The 18,211-nt window shown below is 35.6% G+C and overlaps 2 protein-coding genes across 4 annotated transcripts in view; one reads left to right on the plus strand and one right to left on the minus strand.

Annotated features, from left to right (window-relative positions):
- LOC122716121 (heterogeneous nuclear ribonucleoprotein 27C) overlaps nucleotides 1-2,775 on the plus strand; it is a 31,704-nt gene extending 28,929 nt beyond the window's left edge. The window contains exon 8 of the mRNA XM_043938899.1: nucleotides 1,485-2,775. Within this exon, the coding sequence (XP_043794834.1) occupies nucleotides 1,485-1,549 (65 nt within the window). The 3' untranslated portion in view covers nucleotides 1,550-2,775. The remainder of the gene's footprint in view (nucleotides 1-1,484) is intronic.
- Nucleotides 2,776-3,702: 927 nt separating this feature from the next.
- LOC122716062 (ankyrin repeat and death domain-containing protein 1A-like) lies at nucleotides 3,703-17,953 on the minus strand. Of its 3 annotated transcripts, none has more exons than XM_043938772.1 (14): nucleotides 17,822-17,953; nucleotides 10,105-10,259; nucleotides 9,586-9,689; nucleotides 8,760-8,858; nucleotides 8,324-8,422; nucleotides 7,421-7,627; nucleotides 6,380-6,577; nucleotides 6,203-6,301; nucleotides 6,041-6,139; nucleotides 5,844-5,942; nucleotides 5,180-5,275; nucleotides 4,812-5,046; nucleotides 4,442-4,570; nucleotides 3,703-4,348 (listed from the first exon to the last, which is right to left on the minus strand). In XM_043938772.1, the coding sequence occupies exons 2-14, from the start codon at nucleotides 10,196-10,198 to the stop codon at nucleotides 4,266-4,268; spliced, it is 1,641 nt and encodes a 546-aa protein (XP_043794707.1). In that variant the 5' UTR covers nucleotides 10,199-10,259; nucleotides 17,822-17,953; the 3' UTR covers nucleotides 3,703-4,265. The 3 variants fall into 3 exon arrangements, with proteins under 3 accessions (XP_043794707.1, XP_043794706.1, XP_043794708.1); XM_043938771.1 differs by having other exon boundaries at nucleotides 4,442-4,582; XM_043938773.1 differs by lacking the exon at nucleotides 10,105-10,259 and having other exon boundaries at nucleotides 4,442-4,582; nucleotides 17,822-17,947.
- Nucleotides 17,954-18,211: the final 258 nt, after the last annotated feature.

Consider the following 18,211-nt stretch of genomic DNA (forward strand, 5'->3'; position numbering starts at 1 on the left):
TTTTTTTTTTTTTTTTTTTTTTTTTAACTTAATCATCGATCGGTCGCTGCATCGTACATGTTGCGTTTTTTTACACCACACTCGCATATATCCACTACACGCGTATGCATTCTATTCTCCGTCTGTGTGCGCGCGAAAGAGTGCGTGTGAGTATGGATGAAAAAAAAAAAAAAAAGAAGGGAGAGCCATCCAAATCCAAGCGGAGCAAAAGAGATGAAGATGAAGATGATTTTTGTACTTTTTTTTTTTTTTTTTTAAATCGACGACGAAACTCCCTCTTTTGGAACGTGGTTTGCGTGGAACGTGGCTTGAGAGGAATGGCGGAGCGATCGCATACAGAGCGAGCGTGTGAAACGTATTTCGAAACGGCAAGCTGTTGTGTCCTTTCGCTGTTCTCTTTGCGATTCGAGTCGAAAGAGCGACGAAAAAGGTCCCCGGAGATTTTGTTACTGTGCCGGACTCTGCAAGATATTTGGAGAGACGGAGGGAGGAGGAGTATTGGTGGATCGAAAGATGAAATGTTTGTGAAGATGTCGTGAGAGATCGTTCGAAGGGAAGAAGGAGACAAAGGAGGAATCGAGGATCAATTCTTACACGCGGTCAACGAAACTTCAGCTTCGACCTCGGCGCAAAGAAGATTGTGATTCGATGCTGTTTCTCTACAACTAGTGATAGAAACTAGTGTATACGCTTTAAGGTTACGACAAGAAGATGCCTAAGAATTGATACGATCGATTTTGATCAGGCTGTGTTGACCGATCTGTCGAATTAATCTTCTTTTTCTTTTTCCTTTTTTCTTTTTTTTTTTTTCTTTTTCTTAGAAGAAGAAGACGATTCGTGATTATGCGTAAAAAAACTTCGATCAGGTCGGTCGAGAATTTGTTTTTTCGTTTTGCGAATGAGAAATAAGGAGAACAGGAACAATTTCCATAATGAGGAGCTTAAACGAATGTTATTTTTTAAACCGTTGAGAAGATAGTAACATGGACGTATTAGTGATTAATTTGTTCGTCCAAGATGATCGTGGGTGTTGTAAGCTTTAGATTTAAGAATTTTTTAATCGTATCGATCCATTGAAAGTCTTCGTTCTAGAATTAGTGACAAGAAGCGATCAAGTACTTCAGAAACGTGACTTATTAATTTTTTTTGACGCCGTTCTCTTTTTTTCATTTCCTCCCTTTTCATTTGATTCAATACAAAGAAAAATTAGAACAAGAGGAAAATTTTTACCTCGAATCAGTGATAAAGAATCAGAATATTTGCTAATATTTTTTTCTTTAATTATTTCGCGACGAATCATTAGAGATAGGAGAGAGATAGAGAGAGAGAGAGAGAGAGAGAGAGAGAGAGAGAAAAACACGTACAGAATAAGTTGATTGTCTTTTTTCTCTTTTTAATTTGGTAGTCTCGATCGATGATAATAAAAATCGTTTAAAAAATCGACAAAAAACCTAATCCTTTGTTTTTTTCAATTTCTGCCGTAGGAAGTTTATTTCCTAGACGTCCTGTTCATTTTACTGACTGGATGACGCGAGGCTTGTGGACTTGAGGTAAAAGAACCGGAAACGCGCGTTTAGCCGCGGTCACCGCTTAACGGGCCGCGATAATTAAGGGTTATAACATTTTTCATATTAATTTAAATATTTCAAGCGTTAATTTAAATATTCCTTTGTCCTTAATTCAATCTTTTATCTCCTATTTTCTTTTCTTTTTTTTTTTTTTTCCTCTTTTGTTTTCTTTCTTGCGTTTTGCATCTGTAAACTTCCATCTGTCGTGTTTGTTGTATAACGGTTTGCATATTATATATAGAAATCTTCTTCTTTTTTATTTCGACAATTTTTACAAATTGTACGAATACATATGTCTTACGACATATCGAACGAACGAAACGAAATGAATTATTCTGTGCGTGACATTGGTATATATATATATATACATATATATATATATATATATGGTATGTTGTTAAGAATAATCCCAATCCTCGTGGATTTCGGTGATAATTATTCCCCGCGTATCGAAAGTTTTTAAATAAGTTTCGTGCGTTGCGATAAGAGATGTGGATAAAGAGAAGAATATATATATATATTTTTCACGGTTCGAGGGCGAGAAGAAGAAACACAGTACGGAAAGGGGTAAAAAACGAATTAATTAAAGAAAAAAAAAAAAAAAAAGAGTAACTCGATTTCATGCGAGCCGATAGCTTCGTCCATGTTTAGAATAATGTGTAAATTAAAGGGTTTAAAGAATAAGTAGATATTATTATTTACATAAGCGCAATTAACAAATTTGTATTTATTAATTGTACGCGCCTGAGAGAGTTTTGTATCCGAAACGTGTATATTTTTCGTATCATCTGAAAAATGGTCACGAAAAGGAAGTGGTCATAAAAAGTGGACATTGAAAAAGTGACGAAACACGTATGAACGTTTTCCTCGATATGATGTCGGTGTTCGTTTCTTTTTTTTTCTTTTTTTTTTTCTTGAAGATATAAGGAGAAAGAAGAGAAGAGAATATAAAGTTGTTATTGAACACATATTGTTAAACTTCTCGTCTTTGACACACGAGTACTTGTTCGCGATACAATGAGAACACGCATGGCGACTTCTTTCTCTCGTATGTAGACGTTTGACGAGGCGTTGAGAAAAAAAAGAAAAACGATTAATAAGCAGCAAGTCTGACATTTTACGAACGTGTGAGAATGGATGAAGCCACGAGCTATAGTCATATCGCTCGTTGTGTAATGATAATAATAATAATTAATTACTGATAGCACTTAATTGTAATGTTAAGGGTTAAGAAGTCCGACGCGAATTTATATCCCCTGTCCACCGTACGATTTGTACAATTCACTATTGTGGTAATTAATTGCCATTGACGGATCCTGTTTTTACCATTGCCGCTGATAACTATTATGGATTAATTATAACGATAATAATTAGATGAGAATGATGGCGATGATACGATAATAGATAGAATATCGTTCATAATATTTTGTTATATATTGCGAAGGTGGAAGCAACAAGAAATGCATTCTTTTATAGCATAGAAGCAAATGAATATTCCGTATGGATAAATAAACATTCACATTTTAATAGAACACTCTGTTTAGGGTATTCCTGATCCTTATCCTGACAACTACACTCTCCCCCCTTCCGCTCAACCTTCGCTGCCAGTTATCATTATCAAGATTGCTATTTTAGGAGGATTTCCAGGTAAGAATTATTTTTTAATCATTTGTATATTCTATTCTTCTTCTTTAAAGGTTTATAGATTTAACGTAATGTATGATTAAATAAATAATCGTTAGAATTTTTGTTTCGACGGAATAAATTTTATTACATCGAAGTCAATCGTTTAATTCGACAGGTTCACAAAAGTTGAAATTATAATCTTCGATCAATGATGCTTGTTTAGAGATACAAATTAGATTTCGTTTTTTTTCTTTTTTTTTTTTCTTTTTTTTCTTTTTTTTCTCTTTTCCTATTTCGATTGATAATTCCTATTGAGCAATCGGGAAACGACTATTTAAAAATATCTATAGATTTTTAATTACGCGTTTATTTAATTGTACACAATACTCAGATATGTAGATTGTCTTTTTATCGAATAATGATCGAATGTCTCGAGACACTCGTTCTCGTTTCTCTAATGTTTTAATATCGTTCTTTTATCACATCGAAAGCCCTGTAAAATTTTTTCTTTTTTTTTTTTTTCGCATTTATTCCAACTCGTGATACGTATTATATTTGTATATTTACAGTTCAAATTTGAATAATATCGTATGGTTTTTCAATAACAAGATGAGTATTCAATAAAAGATAAAGTGAAATCGGACGGCTTCAAACGTCGATTATCTTTTTTTTTTTTCTTTTTTTAAACTAACGAATAAGAATAAAAATTGCAACGTTCCCGAACGAAGATTGGAATTCTTCAAAAATATATAGAAAGAGATTAAAATATTCAGATTTCAAAATTTGTACGTTTGCACGATGATTTTAATTCAAAGATATTTAAATCAAATTTTCGCGATATGTGAAAAGCTTTCGTTGATTTGTAATTATACTCGTTTCAAAATTTCTCCTCGAATTTAATTGATATTTTTACGCGAGTCTATGTTGAAACGTATTGTAAAAAAGATAATATCAGCGTCTCTACAGATATGTCGCGAGATTTCTCTAAAATTATCTACTGAAAATTTTTCCAAGTTTTTTTTTTTCTTCGTAATTTCATTTCGACTCGAATGGAATCGTTAATCGTTATTCTTAAGTGATGGAACATTTATGACATCGTTTATTTAACTTCGTTTTCCCATCTTTTTCTTGATCCATGTGCTTACGAACGGATTCTGTAATTTATTATTTTGAAAATAATTTCTTTCTCTATTATCTATCTTGTGTCGAATTAAATGTAAATAAGAATTTCTCGACGAATTTCTCACCAGCAACAGATTTTTTATCCACCGCGGACAAAGCGTCGCAAAGCTCTCTCCCTACAGAGATTTCAGGATTCAATCCTGATGCCCAGATCATCAGCATCCGGAAACCGTGCTCTTTGTAACTCGAAGGACCTATAAGGGGAGCTTTAATCGTCCTTTTCATAAGGCTGCTCTTGGTTCACGAAGGGAACATCGAGGTACAAAATATTTCACTAGCAGTATCTCTAATAAATTCTTTTCAAATTTCGAACAATCGATTCTCTCGTGAAATGAACCTTGTGCCTCGATGATTTCTTATACTTAATATTCGCGTCATCGACTCGAGAGATATCCTTAAAAAACAAATAAAACAATTTTTATCTTTTTATTTTACCCGTATACTGATGCTCGATCGCCCGAATCTGATCGTTCGTAAACGCCCAGTGCGACGCCAATTTCTTCCAATCCTCAGGCCCTAATTGTTTGTACGCCAATTTCCACAGAATCGATCGTATATGCTCCGAAAGTACGCTATTGTTACTCGAGATACTTTCACCCCTCGATCCCTCTCGCCATCTTCTTCTAGCCGGTGTCAAGTCTCGAATTTCTTTGTCAGACGTCGAATCCTCCTACGAAACATCCCATTTTTCTTACTCGATTAACATCAGAGATCATCTTATCTCGTTTATCGATATCGTTACAAAAATCTCGCTTCGTGGCGAGAACGATGAATATATTTAACGCGAGATTCGAATCACTTACCGGCGTGGGATAATCCAATCTCGCTGTTTTAATTATCATGTCGACGATGGCCGTGAAACTGCCCCTCGCCGCGATGTAAAGTGGCGTCTTTCCGCTCTGTGAACATTCAGACAAACTTCCTTTTAACTCTAACTCGGTTCAAAATCCAGTGACAAACAAGCCTACGCTCCCTTGACGCTCTTGCAAATTTTGCGTCTGTTACACCCCTAAGTTTGCTCAGGGTGATGGACGCAATCTTGTTGACCGTTGTTGACAACTCGTCGCATCCGTGTTAAATCGGGATCGATACACAGAAGAGAGACACATCTACTTTGATCGAAAGCGTTTCTCGTTTCAAGAAATTTCCCCGGAGAATTAATTGGGATATAATCTTTTAACCTGGAGCTCAATGGCTGGAGAAATGGAAACGTGGTCACACGTGGTCAGAGATCGAGATCACTCGTGTTTCGAGGATAGGTGTAAAAGGCACGATACGATAAACTTTCGTTTCGCTTGTTGATTTTATTCTTACGGCCAACTCTCTTATGGATCGTTATTTATTTTCCACTGGATTCACTAATGCACTTTGACGAACGAATAAAAAAGAAAAAAAAAAAAGAAAAAACGAATTCAAAGAATTGTAAAATAAATATCGAATAAAAAGGAATAATACATCCGTGTTTACCTGATCTCTTTGCTCGATGTTTGCGCCTGCTGCTAGCAACAGCTTGCAAATGTCGTTGTGCCCTATTTCCGTCGCGATATGGAAGGGTGATTGTAACCTCTGCAACGATAAATCGCGATAAATCGTGTCAGGGAGGGGTGGAACGAATAAAAATAATACGCTTCTCTCTTTTAAAGCGTTAACACTGTCGTACGCACCGAATTTAAACAATTTAGATCGACGCCTTTATTGATCAGTATCTCAACCGTTTCTACTTCGTTGTTTTGACAGGCCAAGTGCAAAGGCGTGTTCCCATACTGCAAACCGATTCCCGATGATGGATAGTTATTCGATTCCGATTACACGTACCTTAAGTGTACCTTGCACTGTTTGTTGAGCGCCGCACCGTGTTGAATCATCGACTCTAGTATCCCTTTGCAACCCTGGCTGGCGGCCACGTGAAGGGGAGTGAAACCTATCTGGAAGAAGGTATGATCGAGCACGTTCTTTAATTATTAAAATGGTTTCGTTATGATTAAAGAACTCGTCTTATTTACTTCGTCGATCAATTCGGTGTTCGCCCCGGCTCTTAACAATAATTGAGCTATGGCTGTGTGCCTCGTTCTCGTGGCCACGTGGAGAGGGGTGTTCCCCTCGTAGTCCTGAGCGTCCACGTTCACTCCTAGAGCTATCAAAACTTCCACAGCTTCCAGGTGTTCTTCCGCACAGGCGCAGTGTATCGGTGTTTGGCCTTTCTACGAATTCACGTGAAATTCTCGATATGATATTCATTGTGGAACGTGTTCAACCTGGCTTTGAATACATGATTTTAATCGATTCGATTAAATTCTGATTAATTTTTTAGAGATTATCGTGTTAAAATGTATTTTCGACCGATACGATTTTTCACGGCAACAAGATCGAAAACGGTTCGATTTAAAGAAGGATGTAGATGTATACGGATGGTATGGATTGTATATGCGAATCGACAAGGCTGAATGTACAATGATTGGAAGTGGGAAGCCGGAAGCATCGACAAAACGACGCGAGTTCCATAAAATTCTCTCAAAGGAGCGCAGTTAGATTCAAGCGGCTGCATTCTCTCCTTCGGGGATTTCACTTGTCTTCGCGATAAGAAGGCAATATAGCTAATGTTGGAGACCTAGTTTCCCTAAATCGAGAGAGAGAGACAGAGAGAGAGAGAGAAGGCGGACCAGTTTCCGTATAAATCGAAGTTTCTTGAATCCTTTGCATCCATTCGTGTGCGGATATTTACATATTTTCGCATCGATTTACGAACGGATTAATATCTTAAAACGCGTTGCATAAATTGTCCTCGAAAAACTGGATATATATTCACCAATCTGGAAACGGGATTGAAAAAGGATTTGCAAGTATTTATCATTCTTGAAATTTAAAACGGAGAAAGAAAAAGAAGAATTGTTGTAGAAAATATGGAAAATGATAATGAAAAAGTAACGAAATCTTTTGATTATTCAAATTTTAAATTTTGTGATCCAAGTATTTTGTTATCTTTCGTTCGAGTTTACTTTAAATTACTTTTCTCGCGAATACGAATAGAAATGAATAACCCTTACTTTATCAGTCGCGTTGAGCTCGATTCTCGGCACGTTGGAAAGCGCGGTTATCATACTCGGATGACCGGCGCTAGCTGCATGGTGAAGTGCAGTTGCACCGGTGCAGTCAGTTGCATCTCCGTTCAACGATTCCACAGCCTCTGCAAGATATTCGACGACGCGAACGTTGTTGCCTCGAGCAGCACACATTAAAAGAGTATATTGTTTCTGTAACAAACAGGTTGGATGCTTGTCTACCTAAGAATGAATATCCTCGTAATCTCAACGTGTAAATCTTATGGATGATCGGATGTCAACGAATTAAACGAGACTAGGTCATGTTTCGAAATAACGCGTGGAAAAGAAAAAATAATTTCAAACATTTTTCTCAAGAATTTTTGAGAGCTACGAAGAGTTTTTTATCGGAGATAAGAGTACGAGAGTCGTGCTTATCTTTATCTTAAGATCTTGAGAAAGAATCTTGAGAAGAGAGGGGAATCGTGACTTTGTGATTCCGTTCGGAAGGAAGATGCATCAAATTGCATCTGTGGCAATTTAAATTATTTCTTTTAAGAATCTTCTAATTAGATTTTGAAATTGTTTCTCAGAAATATTAAAAAATTCGTTTTGAAAATTTATTTAATCAACGCGTTCAACGTTGCACCAAAGATCGAAAACGGATTCACGGTGGCGGATATTGATTTTTTCGTTTACGAAATTTTTCAAAATGGCTGTGCATACCGACACTTGTATCGAACGCGTGTGCAAAAGTTGGATAAAAATATGATGATGACGTGTGCTATAATTAATTGACATTGGAACAGGCAAGAATTCCCTAGATACGTTTCGTCATCATTGAACGTGTTATATATTTTTGCCTGGAGACAAAGTAGCTTTACCATAGCGTGTTAATTATGAATATACCTTGTTCACCGCTGACACATTTGCTCCAGCGTTGATTAACATTTTAACAGCGTCCCTGTGTCCATATCGCGCAGCCATGTGTAACGGACGCATGCCAAACTTAAAACACGAAAAATGGATTTTAATTAATTAAATTCGTATAAAATTTATACATATCACTCCAGTTTATGTTTTTTTAATAAAATTAATACGAATACTGTCCGAGAGAACAATGATATGCGAGGAATGCAAACGGACATCCGTGTGGAAATAAAAAAAAAAAAAAATAATTGGCTTTCGAACAAAATGACGAATGAATATACATATATATATGTATATATATATATAAAACGACAAATATTGTGTTTATTTATTTCTGACAATTAAACAATTTAATTTAATTCTACGTATCAGTACAGATATTTTATTGATATTAATATATTCAATGAAATATTACCTTGTCTCTCGCCTCGATGTCGCATTTCGCTTGTATCAACATCTCGATGATCTCCGTATTTCCCCTCGATGCTGCCCAATGAATTGGCGCTCGTCCATACTAAATCATTTTCCAGCGCAAAACATCGTACGTGTTTTTAGTATTTCACTCATACTAACGCGACGATTATACCCAATATTTTCGTTATACCCGATCATTTCTCTTATCGATTCGAAATTAATATAATTTCAAAACGTAATAAATATAATTAATAATTTTTAATTAAATTTTTTTATATATAAAACTCGAGACACCACAAGTAAAGAATTATAACTCTTCGGAGATTATAATTCTTTTTTAACTAGTTTAAGTGAAATATTTTAGTCCGACGTGAACTCGGAATTATAATTGAATTTAAAAAAGAAATAAGAACAATTAGAATAACGAAGCTAAGAACGATATATATTAATTAAATTCTTAATTAAATTCTCGTATCTCTTTGATAACGTATCCTTAAGTAGTATTATTCCATATTTAATCAGACTCGTTATTCACGTTGTGCACCGGTATACACTATAACCGCATCATATTATCTAGAGCATTCGACCGTGCTATACAATAACGTCTAAGATTAACCTTAACGAAGTGGATGCAAAGGGAAAAGGAATCTTATTTTGAATCGTTCTAAGGATATCTTCGAGATATTCGATTTTGAATCGAAAACGGAAACGAGATTAAACGCGATTCAATTACGATCAATAAAGTCGTCTCGCTTTAAGCATTTTGGGTCCATCGTAGAAGTGGAATTTCTTTGATTAATTTTATTAATGGATATTTTACGACTTACGTTATTTCTGGAATCGACGTCCACAGTCTCTTTGAGCACTTTTCGAACGGTGTCCGCTTCATTTTTTATCACAGCCTCGTATAATAGAAGATCGTTCTTAAGTACTGAGAAACAGAAATTTTTTTTCTCTTAATAATCATCCATCATTAAAAATATTCGAAAGAAATGTTTATTTCGAAAACAAGCTCCTCTTCTTCTGGGTGGATCGTATTGAATATTCTAATGTACTTTCTTTCCAACAATTTTATATTCCTCTCTCAATGGATGGATTCTCCCTATCTCTACTTTCTTATCTATTCTATATTTTCTTTCAAGAATTCTTCTAAATATCATTTTTCTTACATAGGACACGAGACGAGACGAAAGATAGAAGTTCTTGAAAATTTGTTAATCAAAACGAGGAAGAAAGTTGTAAACTTAATTTGCAACTCTGCTTATTCTCAAGTTTGGATCAGATGGAAAGTTAAAGGGAAAACCGATGTTCCTCGCATAATATCTTTTTCGTATCTTCGTACTTACTCCTAGCAGTCTTTTGATTCAACGCGTCCCCCTCGATCGCCTCGTTGATATTCAGGGGCGAGGGTGTCTTCGTTATTTCCTCTTTGTCCACCATTTTTCGTTACTTCCTCGAACTTGCTCTACATCTCGACTCTCATCACGTGAGATTATTAAATCTGAAAATCGAAATTAAACACGACCGTCCCTTGTTTTATTCACCACTAATTAATTAACTTTAACACAAATCCTGAATAGTTATATTCACTCTCACATAAACGTAACGTTACGCAATCGAACAAAAGCGCCAAACTTTTGCAATTCTTATATTTAGTTACGAAAATTATGCAAACGTCAATTCGTTCCAATCGTATTGTTAAATTTATTATCAATTACATCAACGTTATTCTGAATTATCGGCTTACATATTTCAACGCGAAATTATTATTCTTTTTTTTTAACGACGCAACAATACCTTCGAGTTCCCTCGTTGGAATCGAATCCACGCCTGGAAGGCTGCTCGACGCGTATAAATGAAATAATTATTAAGCTAATACTTGCGTTTCTGCGAGGGAATGGATACGTATATTTAGTAATTTGCATCGATGACTTGGTTCGGTAATCGTGCTCGAATTAATCTCGTTAATATACGAGGAATCCGAATTTCGAAATTATGCCGACACGAAGAGATGATATTCGTGGAACCGAATCATCTAACAGATATTTGAGTTCGGGACCTAACTAACGTGAAACGTCATATGGACATAGCGTATGGTAAAGTTGAACTGCATGTAATGCACATAAATTTTCACGGTTAATTTTACCCGTCATCAGTTTCAATCGCGGCGTAATTAGAATGTACATATCTCAATATTATCTCAATATTACGTAATGATCCGTTTTCCCGACCAACGTTCTATTCATCAACGTAACAACGATATTGCGAGCCAAAATCTAAAGTTACGATCCTCCAAACCGATCCTGTACAACGGAATAAGGGAAAGAGAAATGGAAAATTCTGCGAAACGTCGCTGGCAAACGCACGACTGTACCTGTCACGCGTTCACCAATATTTCTTTCTCCTTTCTTTTATAGTTTTTTTCTATTTTCGAACAATCGTTTTCAACGTTTATCTATGTGATGATACGTATCTCGTATTCTCTATTCTTCCATCCCCGTAGATATGAAATATAATCTATAGGTTCTCGCGTTGCGAAACGTCAAGAGGGAAGAGTATCGTAGCTCGAAATACGAAGGAAGGAGGATCCTTTTGAAAATATACATACATACGTGAAATATGTGTTCCATCCTCACGGATGGACGGAGATTTTGTTCGTTTTATTTTACTCTCTAACTAAAGGCATCGTGGATTAATATCGTGGACACGAGCAGGGGATATTATTAAAAGAGCAACGTGCTTGCTCTTCTCCTTTGTTTTTCTGTCCCGTTTATAATTTATTCTTTTTTTGCGGACAGAATGCTCGCCATTGTATTTTAATCATCTTTAACGTCAAGTATCAAATGCGCACACAGTTAGAGGAAAAATGTTGAATTGTATTCCGTCAACTGTTTCGAACCGCCCGAATTTACAACACTTGAAAACGTTTAATAACAACGATCCCCCTTCCGACTTTTGATATTTTTATCCATCTGGAAAAAGCATTTTCAGAGAGTTTCACGTAAATTTAAAAAATTCTGTGTATGGTAATACGGATGGAATGTATTCCAAGGTGGAAATCGAATGGAATACCAGGATTTTCGATCTCTTTGTTTCGATCCATCTTTCCATGAAAATCGCAAACGAATAACGCGAAATTCGCCGCATATCCAACTTGTTTTTCATCGAATCTAAAAAGGTTTTTAGCAAAAAACAGTCCAATTCGAAGTACACCGCGGGAATTAACACACGATTTAATTTGCACGATCAGGAAAAGTTTCAAATTTCCTCCGATGAAACGTTCGAAACACTTCGAAATCGATCAGTCGGATTCTAGTGAAATCATGATCGTGGCATAGTTCGCGTTACAAACGTGCGTCGACGGTCACATCGTTGAAATTCGATGGGATGTTTACTCCCTCGTATCGATGATTTATCGCCCTGGCATTTAAACAGATTTGAATGTTCGGATTCATTTATCCTTCTATGGAAAGAAGAATTAAAAATTCGTTATTTTTCAGTGTATTTTCGCTTCACCGTGTACCATTTTTCAAACTAACAACATTAGATAGCTCCTTAGCTGTTTATGAAAATTTGAATAATTGTTGAAAACAATTTCGATTAAATAGGAAATAACCATCCATGAAAACTACCCATTTTCTGGGAAATATTTTAATTGACGAATATAATCAGACGATAATCAGAAAATCGCGCTATTCTTCATACGATTGTTAACAGAAAAGGATGAGACAGAGCAATTTTAATTAGTATTATATATCGAGTATGAAGAAAAGATTTAATAGATAGAGGAATATAGAAATCTCTTTAAATATAAAATATTATTTCGATGATATAGTCTCGTTGAACAAATTTTTAATATCTCGTCTGATTAAAAATCGAGCCACGTCGTGCAGAAAGCTAACATTTGACTAGGCTACAGTACCAGTATCGATAGAAAATTTTTGATTGAAAAGAGTACACGTGTTTTTTTCCCAGTCAAGAGTTTTTCCATATCACGAATTGAACAAATTTTTTCAAAAAATATCAACGAAAGAAAAATAAATTGGAGATAAAAATGCGATGGAGAAAACAATTTATCGTATAATCTTCGCACAATTCTTCTCACTTTTCCGATTAATTATATCCTGTTTTTATTTGACAACCAACGACCGCTCGTGATTTCGATCAAATTTTCAGATCCATTAAATTTTTAGATTTCGATTCAAAGTTGTGGGGATGTATTTTCGAGATAAAATCTTCAAGTTATTATCGTATCGAGGGCAGATTTAATTGGCTCTTTGACGAGAATAGAGTGGCGGTGAAAATAATTTTTGTACGGGCGTAAATCGTTCGATTAGATTGTCGATACTTTTCAATCACTATAACCGGAAGCGTGGCGATCAATTAGAGGCTTTCACCCTCCGATAAATTTTATCGATGGCGAATCAAGCGTCGCTTTTGACCCGATATTGCGATAATCTGATAGCACAATGTTATAATCCCCGACAAGTTCGCGCCATTGATGTTATTCCGATACAAATATCGAGCGATCGAAGACACCGTGAGTGCTTGATAAATAACCATCTTGTGACCATCATTTTTTTACGATATCACTTATCTCTTCAATACATTTTATTAGATCTGCGCAACAATGTCGTTAAAATAAAATTTTTATATCTTCTTTATAATCAATCGACATATAACGACGAAACGAAATTTCCAATAACTTCATTGTTCCTCGTACAGATTAAATATTATTACATTACATATTATTACAAACGTTAAACAGATTAATCAACAAACAGAATCATCCTGTTGTTTACATTACTCTGTAATTTTAGGTGGCTTGTAATCCTTCCCATTTACATAACAAATTAACTACAAAAATAAAAATTCGTCATAATCCCTCGTCAATTTCATCGTTTTCAATTCCCAAAACGTTCGCAGACGTACACATATTTTTTATAATATTGCCGATAAAAATGACAAATGTTTGAGGCGCGATCGATAATGCCCAGCTACGTACTATCTCTCCCCGAAAATTTAAAAGAAGAGGAAAGAGAAAGAAAGGGCAGACGAGTAAGGAACGTTGGTCTATTTCTTTCTTTTTTTTTCTTTTTTTTTTTTTTTTCCTCAATGAAGCCATGCAAATAAAATATTCATTTAAACCGCGTGGCTTCGCGATGAGAGAAGTCGACGACGAGTAATTAACGGTAACCGATCCTCTCTGTTTGCTTCCTACCCCTTTCTACTCTACTGTCTCTAACAGCCGGTGACAAAAATGGAGTACGTGCGCGGGTGAAAAATGATCGTTGCCACGGTTGAAACTAGCATCATTTTGCTCTTTTCTACGCTGGAAATAATAATAAAGGCGGCCGTACATTGTACAGCGTCAATGATAATGATCCTTTCCTTCCCTCCTGATCGCCGGATGAACTTTTGCTCCACTTCGATACAGAGATACAGAGTGCGTGGCAAAAATCATGATTGGGAGTAGGAATCGATTGTACCGATTTCTCTCGTATTCCTATAGTGTATTTCTCTTTTTTCTTTCTTTCTTCTTTTTTTTTTTTTTTTTTTGTAGAAAAATTTGGAAAAAGTTGAACGAAATCATCAAGCTGTAACAAGGAACGTTTTACCTGCGCTACGAGTTACGAGCTTTGTGTCGCGGGCTAAAAATAAACACAATGGAAACGGGCTGCAGGTTGTTCTCCATTCTTTCATCCTCGTTCGTTTTTCCAACCATGGTTTCCTCGAGTATTTGCTGCCTCGATTTTCCGGCCTAGGGAGAAATTCTCGATTCAATCCAACCGGCTGAATATATATATATTTCTTTTTTAACGGAAGCGTGGCCGTCGCCATCGGGCACGTAATTTTTCGATAGGAGTTTTTCCTCGTTTCGGCGGCTTGTTAACGTTCCTGTTTGAAAGATCGTGTAATTCACGACCGAGTAATTGCACGAGTGCCGTGATATAATCGATTTTCACGAGCAGATGTAGCACGAAGATTTTCGAGATTGAAAATAACGAGTCAAACTCCGTCCAACTTGGAAACCACTTTTCTGACTAAATATATACGCGATCAACAGTTACTTTTTCCGGTTTTAATACGTTACCATTTCCCAGAGGACAATGTCTTTGATGAAAAATTTCAACCGTTGACGTCATCGAGAACATTACACTCGCGGGATTTATTTTAGGATTAATCCGCCACGAGAATTTTCCTATTTCGGAGCCTTTTCCCCCCATTAATTCACGTTACAATGCCGTATTACGAAACGAAATGGAAAAAAAATTTAGTCTTTTCCATGAGGTATACAATAATTTTCAAAACAGAAGAAAAAAGAAGATGAAAATGAAGAGAGAGAGGATAGAAAGAAAGAAAGAATAAATGCAACAAAAATTATTTATCTTATTGGATTCATTTTCCCTATCGAACTGTTATAAATTCTCATACGACGATTCTCATCATTTAATTTAATCATCATTCCGACGCATTTATGGAAATGTGATAATTTCGTGGTTCCATACGCGATTAATAGCGATCAGTTTAAAGTGGGTTGTTTAGTAAGGGATAAGAGAGTGTCTCGATAGAAACAGAGTGCTCAACTGTGCAAGAGGAAGACGGAGTGGCATCGGTTTCGCCAATAATTCAAACAGAAGTTGTGCCGTGGGATACGTACGTATTTCTGGACAGCCTCTCTGTTACCGATACGGTGATATATTCGCGGATACAAAAATGTCTTGCACTTCGATTATCGATTCGTGTTTCCAATAATATTGTTCCGATTCGCCCTCACGTTGATATCTATAATATCCTTCTTGTCTCTGACGAAATATATTTGTTATATTTATTATAGAGAGGAAACGACTATGTGATTTCAAGAAAGAAACTCGATTTAAACAAATTTCGTTTGTTTATTTGGATGTAGTTTCAACAATTTTTTTGATTCCTTTTGGAAAAAGTAGCTTGATCTGAATCGAAATAATAAATTTTGATTGGTTTAGATGGGTTCTTTTTTTTTGAAATATATTTTCGATAATGCATCGATCTTGTTTCATCGTCGAAATTTTTGACTTTCTCAATTGATTGATCGACGATCGGTGTCAAACGATTTTTTGCGTTTTTTTTCTCGATTAATTAAATGACACTTAATTAAAATAATTGATGCTATTTGACTTGTGAAAAGCAACTTAGATGATGAAATTCCTACCTAGTTGAATAACTATCGATCCAAACGCGTTTCATGAATTTAATAAGCCACGTACGAAAGAAATCGTTCAGGAAATTTTCACTTTTCTAGACTACCATTTTCATTTCTCTTTCACCTTCTTTTGGACATGTTGACACGAAGGAAAATATCATTTAATACACGCCATTTATTCTCTTGGAACATTCGATATGTAATTTAAATCGTTCGCGATATTTCAAGACGAATATTACGACGAATATCAAGAATCGAATGAAAAGTAGATCAGAATTTTCGTCAAACTTATTTCCATTGGACTTGGAAAAGAAAATGATATGATATTGGGATTACAAGTTGTGCAATTATCGAAGAAAAACAATTTGTCGAGAAAAGGAATGTAAAATATGAAAAATGTAAATCGAATAAGTAAATTCTTTGGAAATTTTAATTTCATTTCAATAAATTTCCATATATCTTATGCGTATACTAAGGAGAACTTTTTCCGTAAATCTTCTCAATTGTTCAAGATGTGTTCCAAGAATATTCCATATTAAACGATTCATGGACGTAATATGCTTTCCTCCCTGAACGTGAGATGAAAAAGAGAATGTTGTTCCCTGCAACTTTGTTCCTTTTTTCTTTTTTTTTCTTTTTTCTACTCACACATTTGTTAAATACGTTTCTAAATGAAACGTGAAATTGATCTTCGTTTGCTCATTTAGATGCACTGGTTGGCAAAGGAAAAAAAAAAAATGTCACGCGTTATGAATAATGTAAGAAGAATCAATCTTCGAATTTGAATAAATGAATTATTTTTAAATTTCGTTCGGTGGAAACGAAATTAAACGGTGTTTATCTAGGAATCACTTTTGCATTTTAAACCCTTTTAAAAATTTAATTGCACACAGTTCATCCTTTTCATCCGAATTTCGAGGATTTTTTCAAGAATTAATCAAGATTCTTCCTTCTCGCCAAAGAAGAAACGAATACTTTTACAGATTTACGTTATTACGTTCGATACGTGATTTCGAAAGAAGAGGAAAGGGAAATATTGTTGCAACAAAATTACCGAAGCAATAAGTATTTTTTTGCTCTATCTTAATTATATACCTTTTTATCGAGGGGAGGCTGAAATCGAGTGAAAAATAAAGCGAATTACATTTACAAGATTGGTCACGCAATGAATATCCAGAGGTTTTAATGATTTTTTTTTCCCCTCCCCTCGAATATAATCGACCTGTTGAGAAAAAAGTTCGTTTCACACGCAAGAACTTACTCGCGCCTAGAAATATTTTCTCTCTCTGCTTTTACTCCACCAATGTATTATTAAATCATAATTATTAAAATAATTATTAAACGATTAGAACTTAGATTCTTTAAATCCTAATATTAAAAAAACGATTTCAAATTCGTTGAAACGAAATTGCTATTTTAAAAGTTACCGTCATATATTCCACGTATTTTTTCCAAATATAAAAATGAATGGATTTAATGGTGGATTCGTTCTCGTAAGATGGGACAGGTGCGTGGCGGTATTGCGTGGAAGATTCGAACGTGGAAAAAGGGGATACTCGCGCCCCTCGCGGTATATTCATTAAGTCAAGTGAATGAATGGGGTGCTGTTTGTTAATTAGCGAAACTCGGGTTGGCATTCGGACACAGCTTTCAGGACGGAGCTTCATTCGCATCGTCACGCCCTTTATCACTGTTTAATTACTGTGAAGGGTAATCTTCGTATGCAATTAACACACAGACACACATATGTGCACACACATCTCCTTTCTCTTATCTCTTACGATTATCTTACTGTTGTCCTGTTTTCCCGGTGCACCAGTGTTGGTACGAACATCTGACCGTGTGTTATACTTGTACAATCGTGTTTAAAAATTACTCACGTGTGTATGTGCGTGTACGAAGTGACTATCACTGACGTTGTACGATGATTTCAGGTGTAAATTATATCGAGATTTGAAAAGATGGAAGAGTCAGGTGAAGAGGACGACCACCATCGACGATCTCCGTTTCCGAGGGAGTTGCACGATGTTTATAGCACGAAGGGCGGCATGCTACTGGCCGAATCATCCCCGTTTCACCCCTACTCACCCCATTATTAGGTCGACGGCAGCGCAGCTACGTGGTGGTTGCAACGACTATGATAGGCGTTTACAGTAAGTCGAATTTTGAGATCCTTGTTCTTTTCTTCTTCTTCTTCTTCTTCTTCTTCTTTTTAGTACTTGCTTTTATCCTATCTTTTCCTCAAAATTTTTGTTACAAAGTTTAAACAA

This window comes from Apis laboriosa, unplaced genomic scaffold (assembly GCF_014066325.1).
Source record: "Apis laboriosa isolate Shangri-la unplaced genomic scaffold, ASM1406632v1 scaffold42_cov153, whole genome shotgun sequence".
NCBI lineage: Eukaryota > Metazoa > Arthropoda > Insecta > Hymenoptera > Apidae > Apis > Apis laboriosa.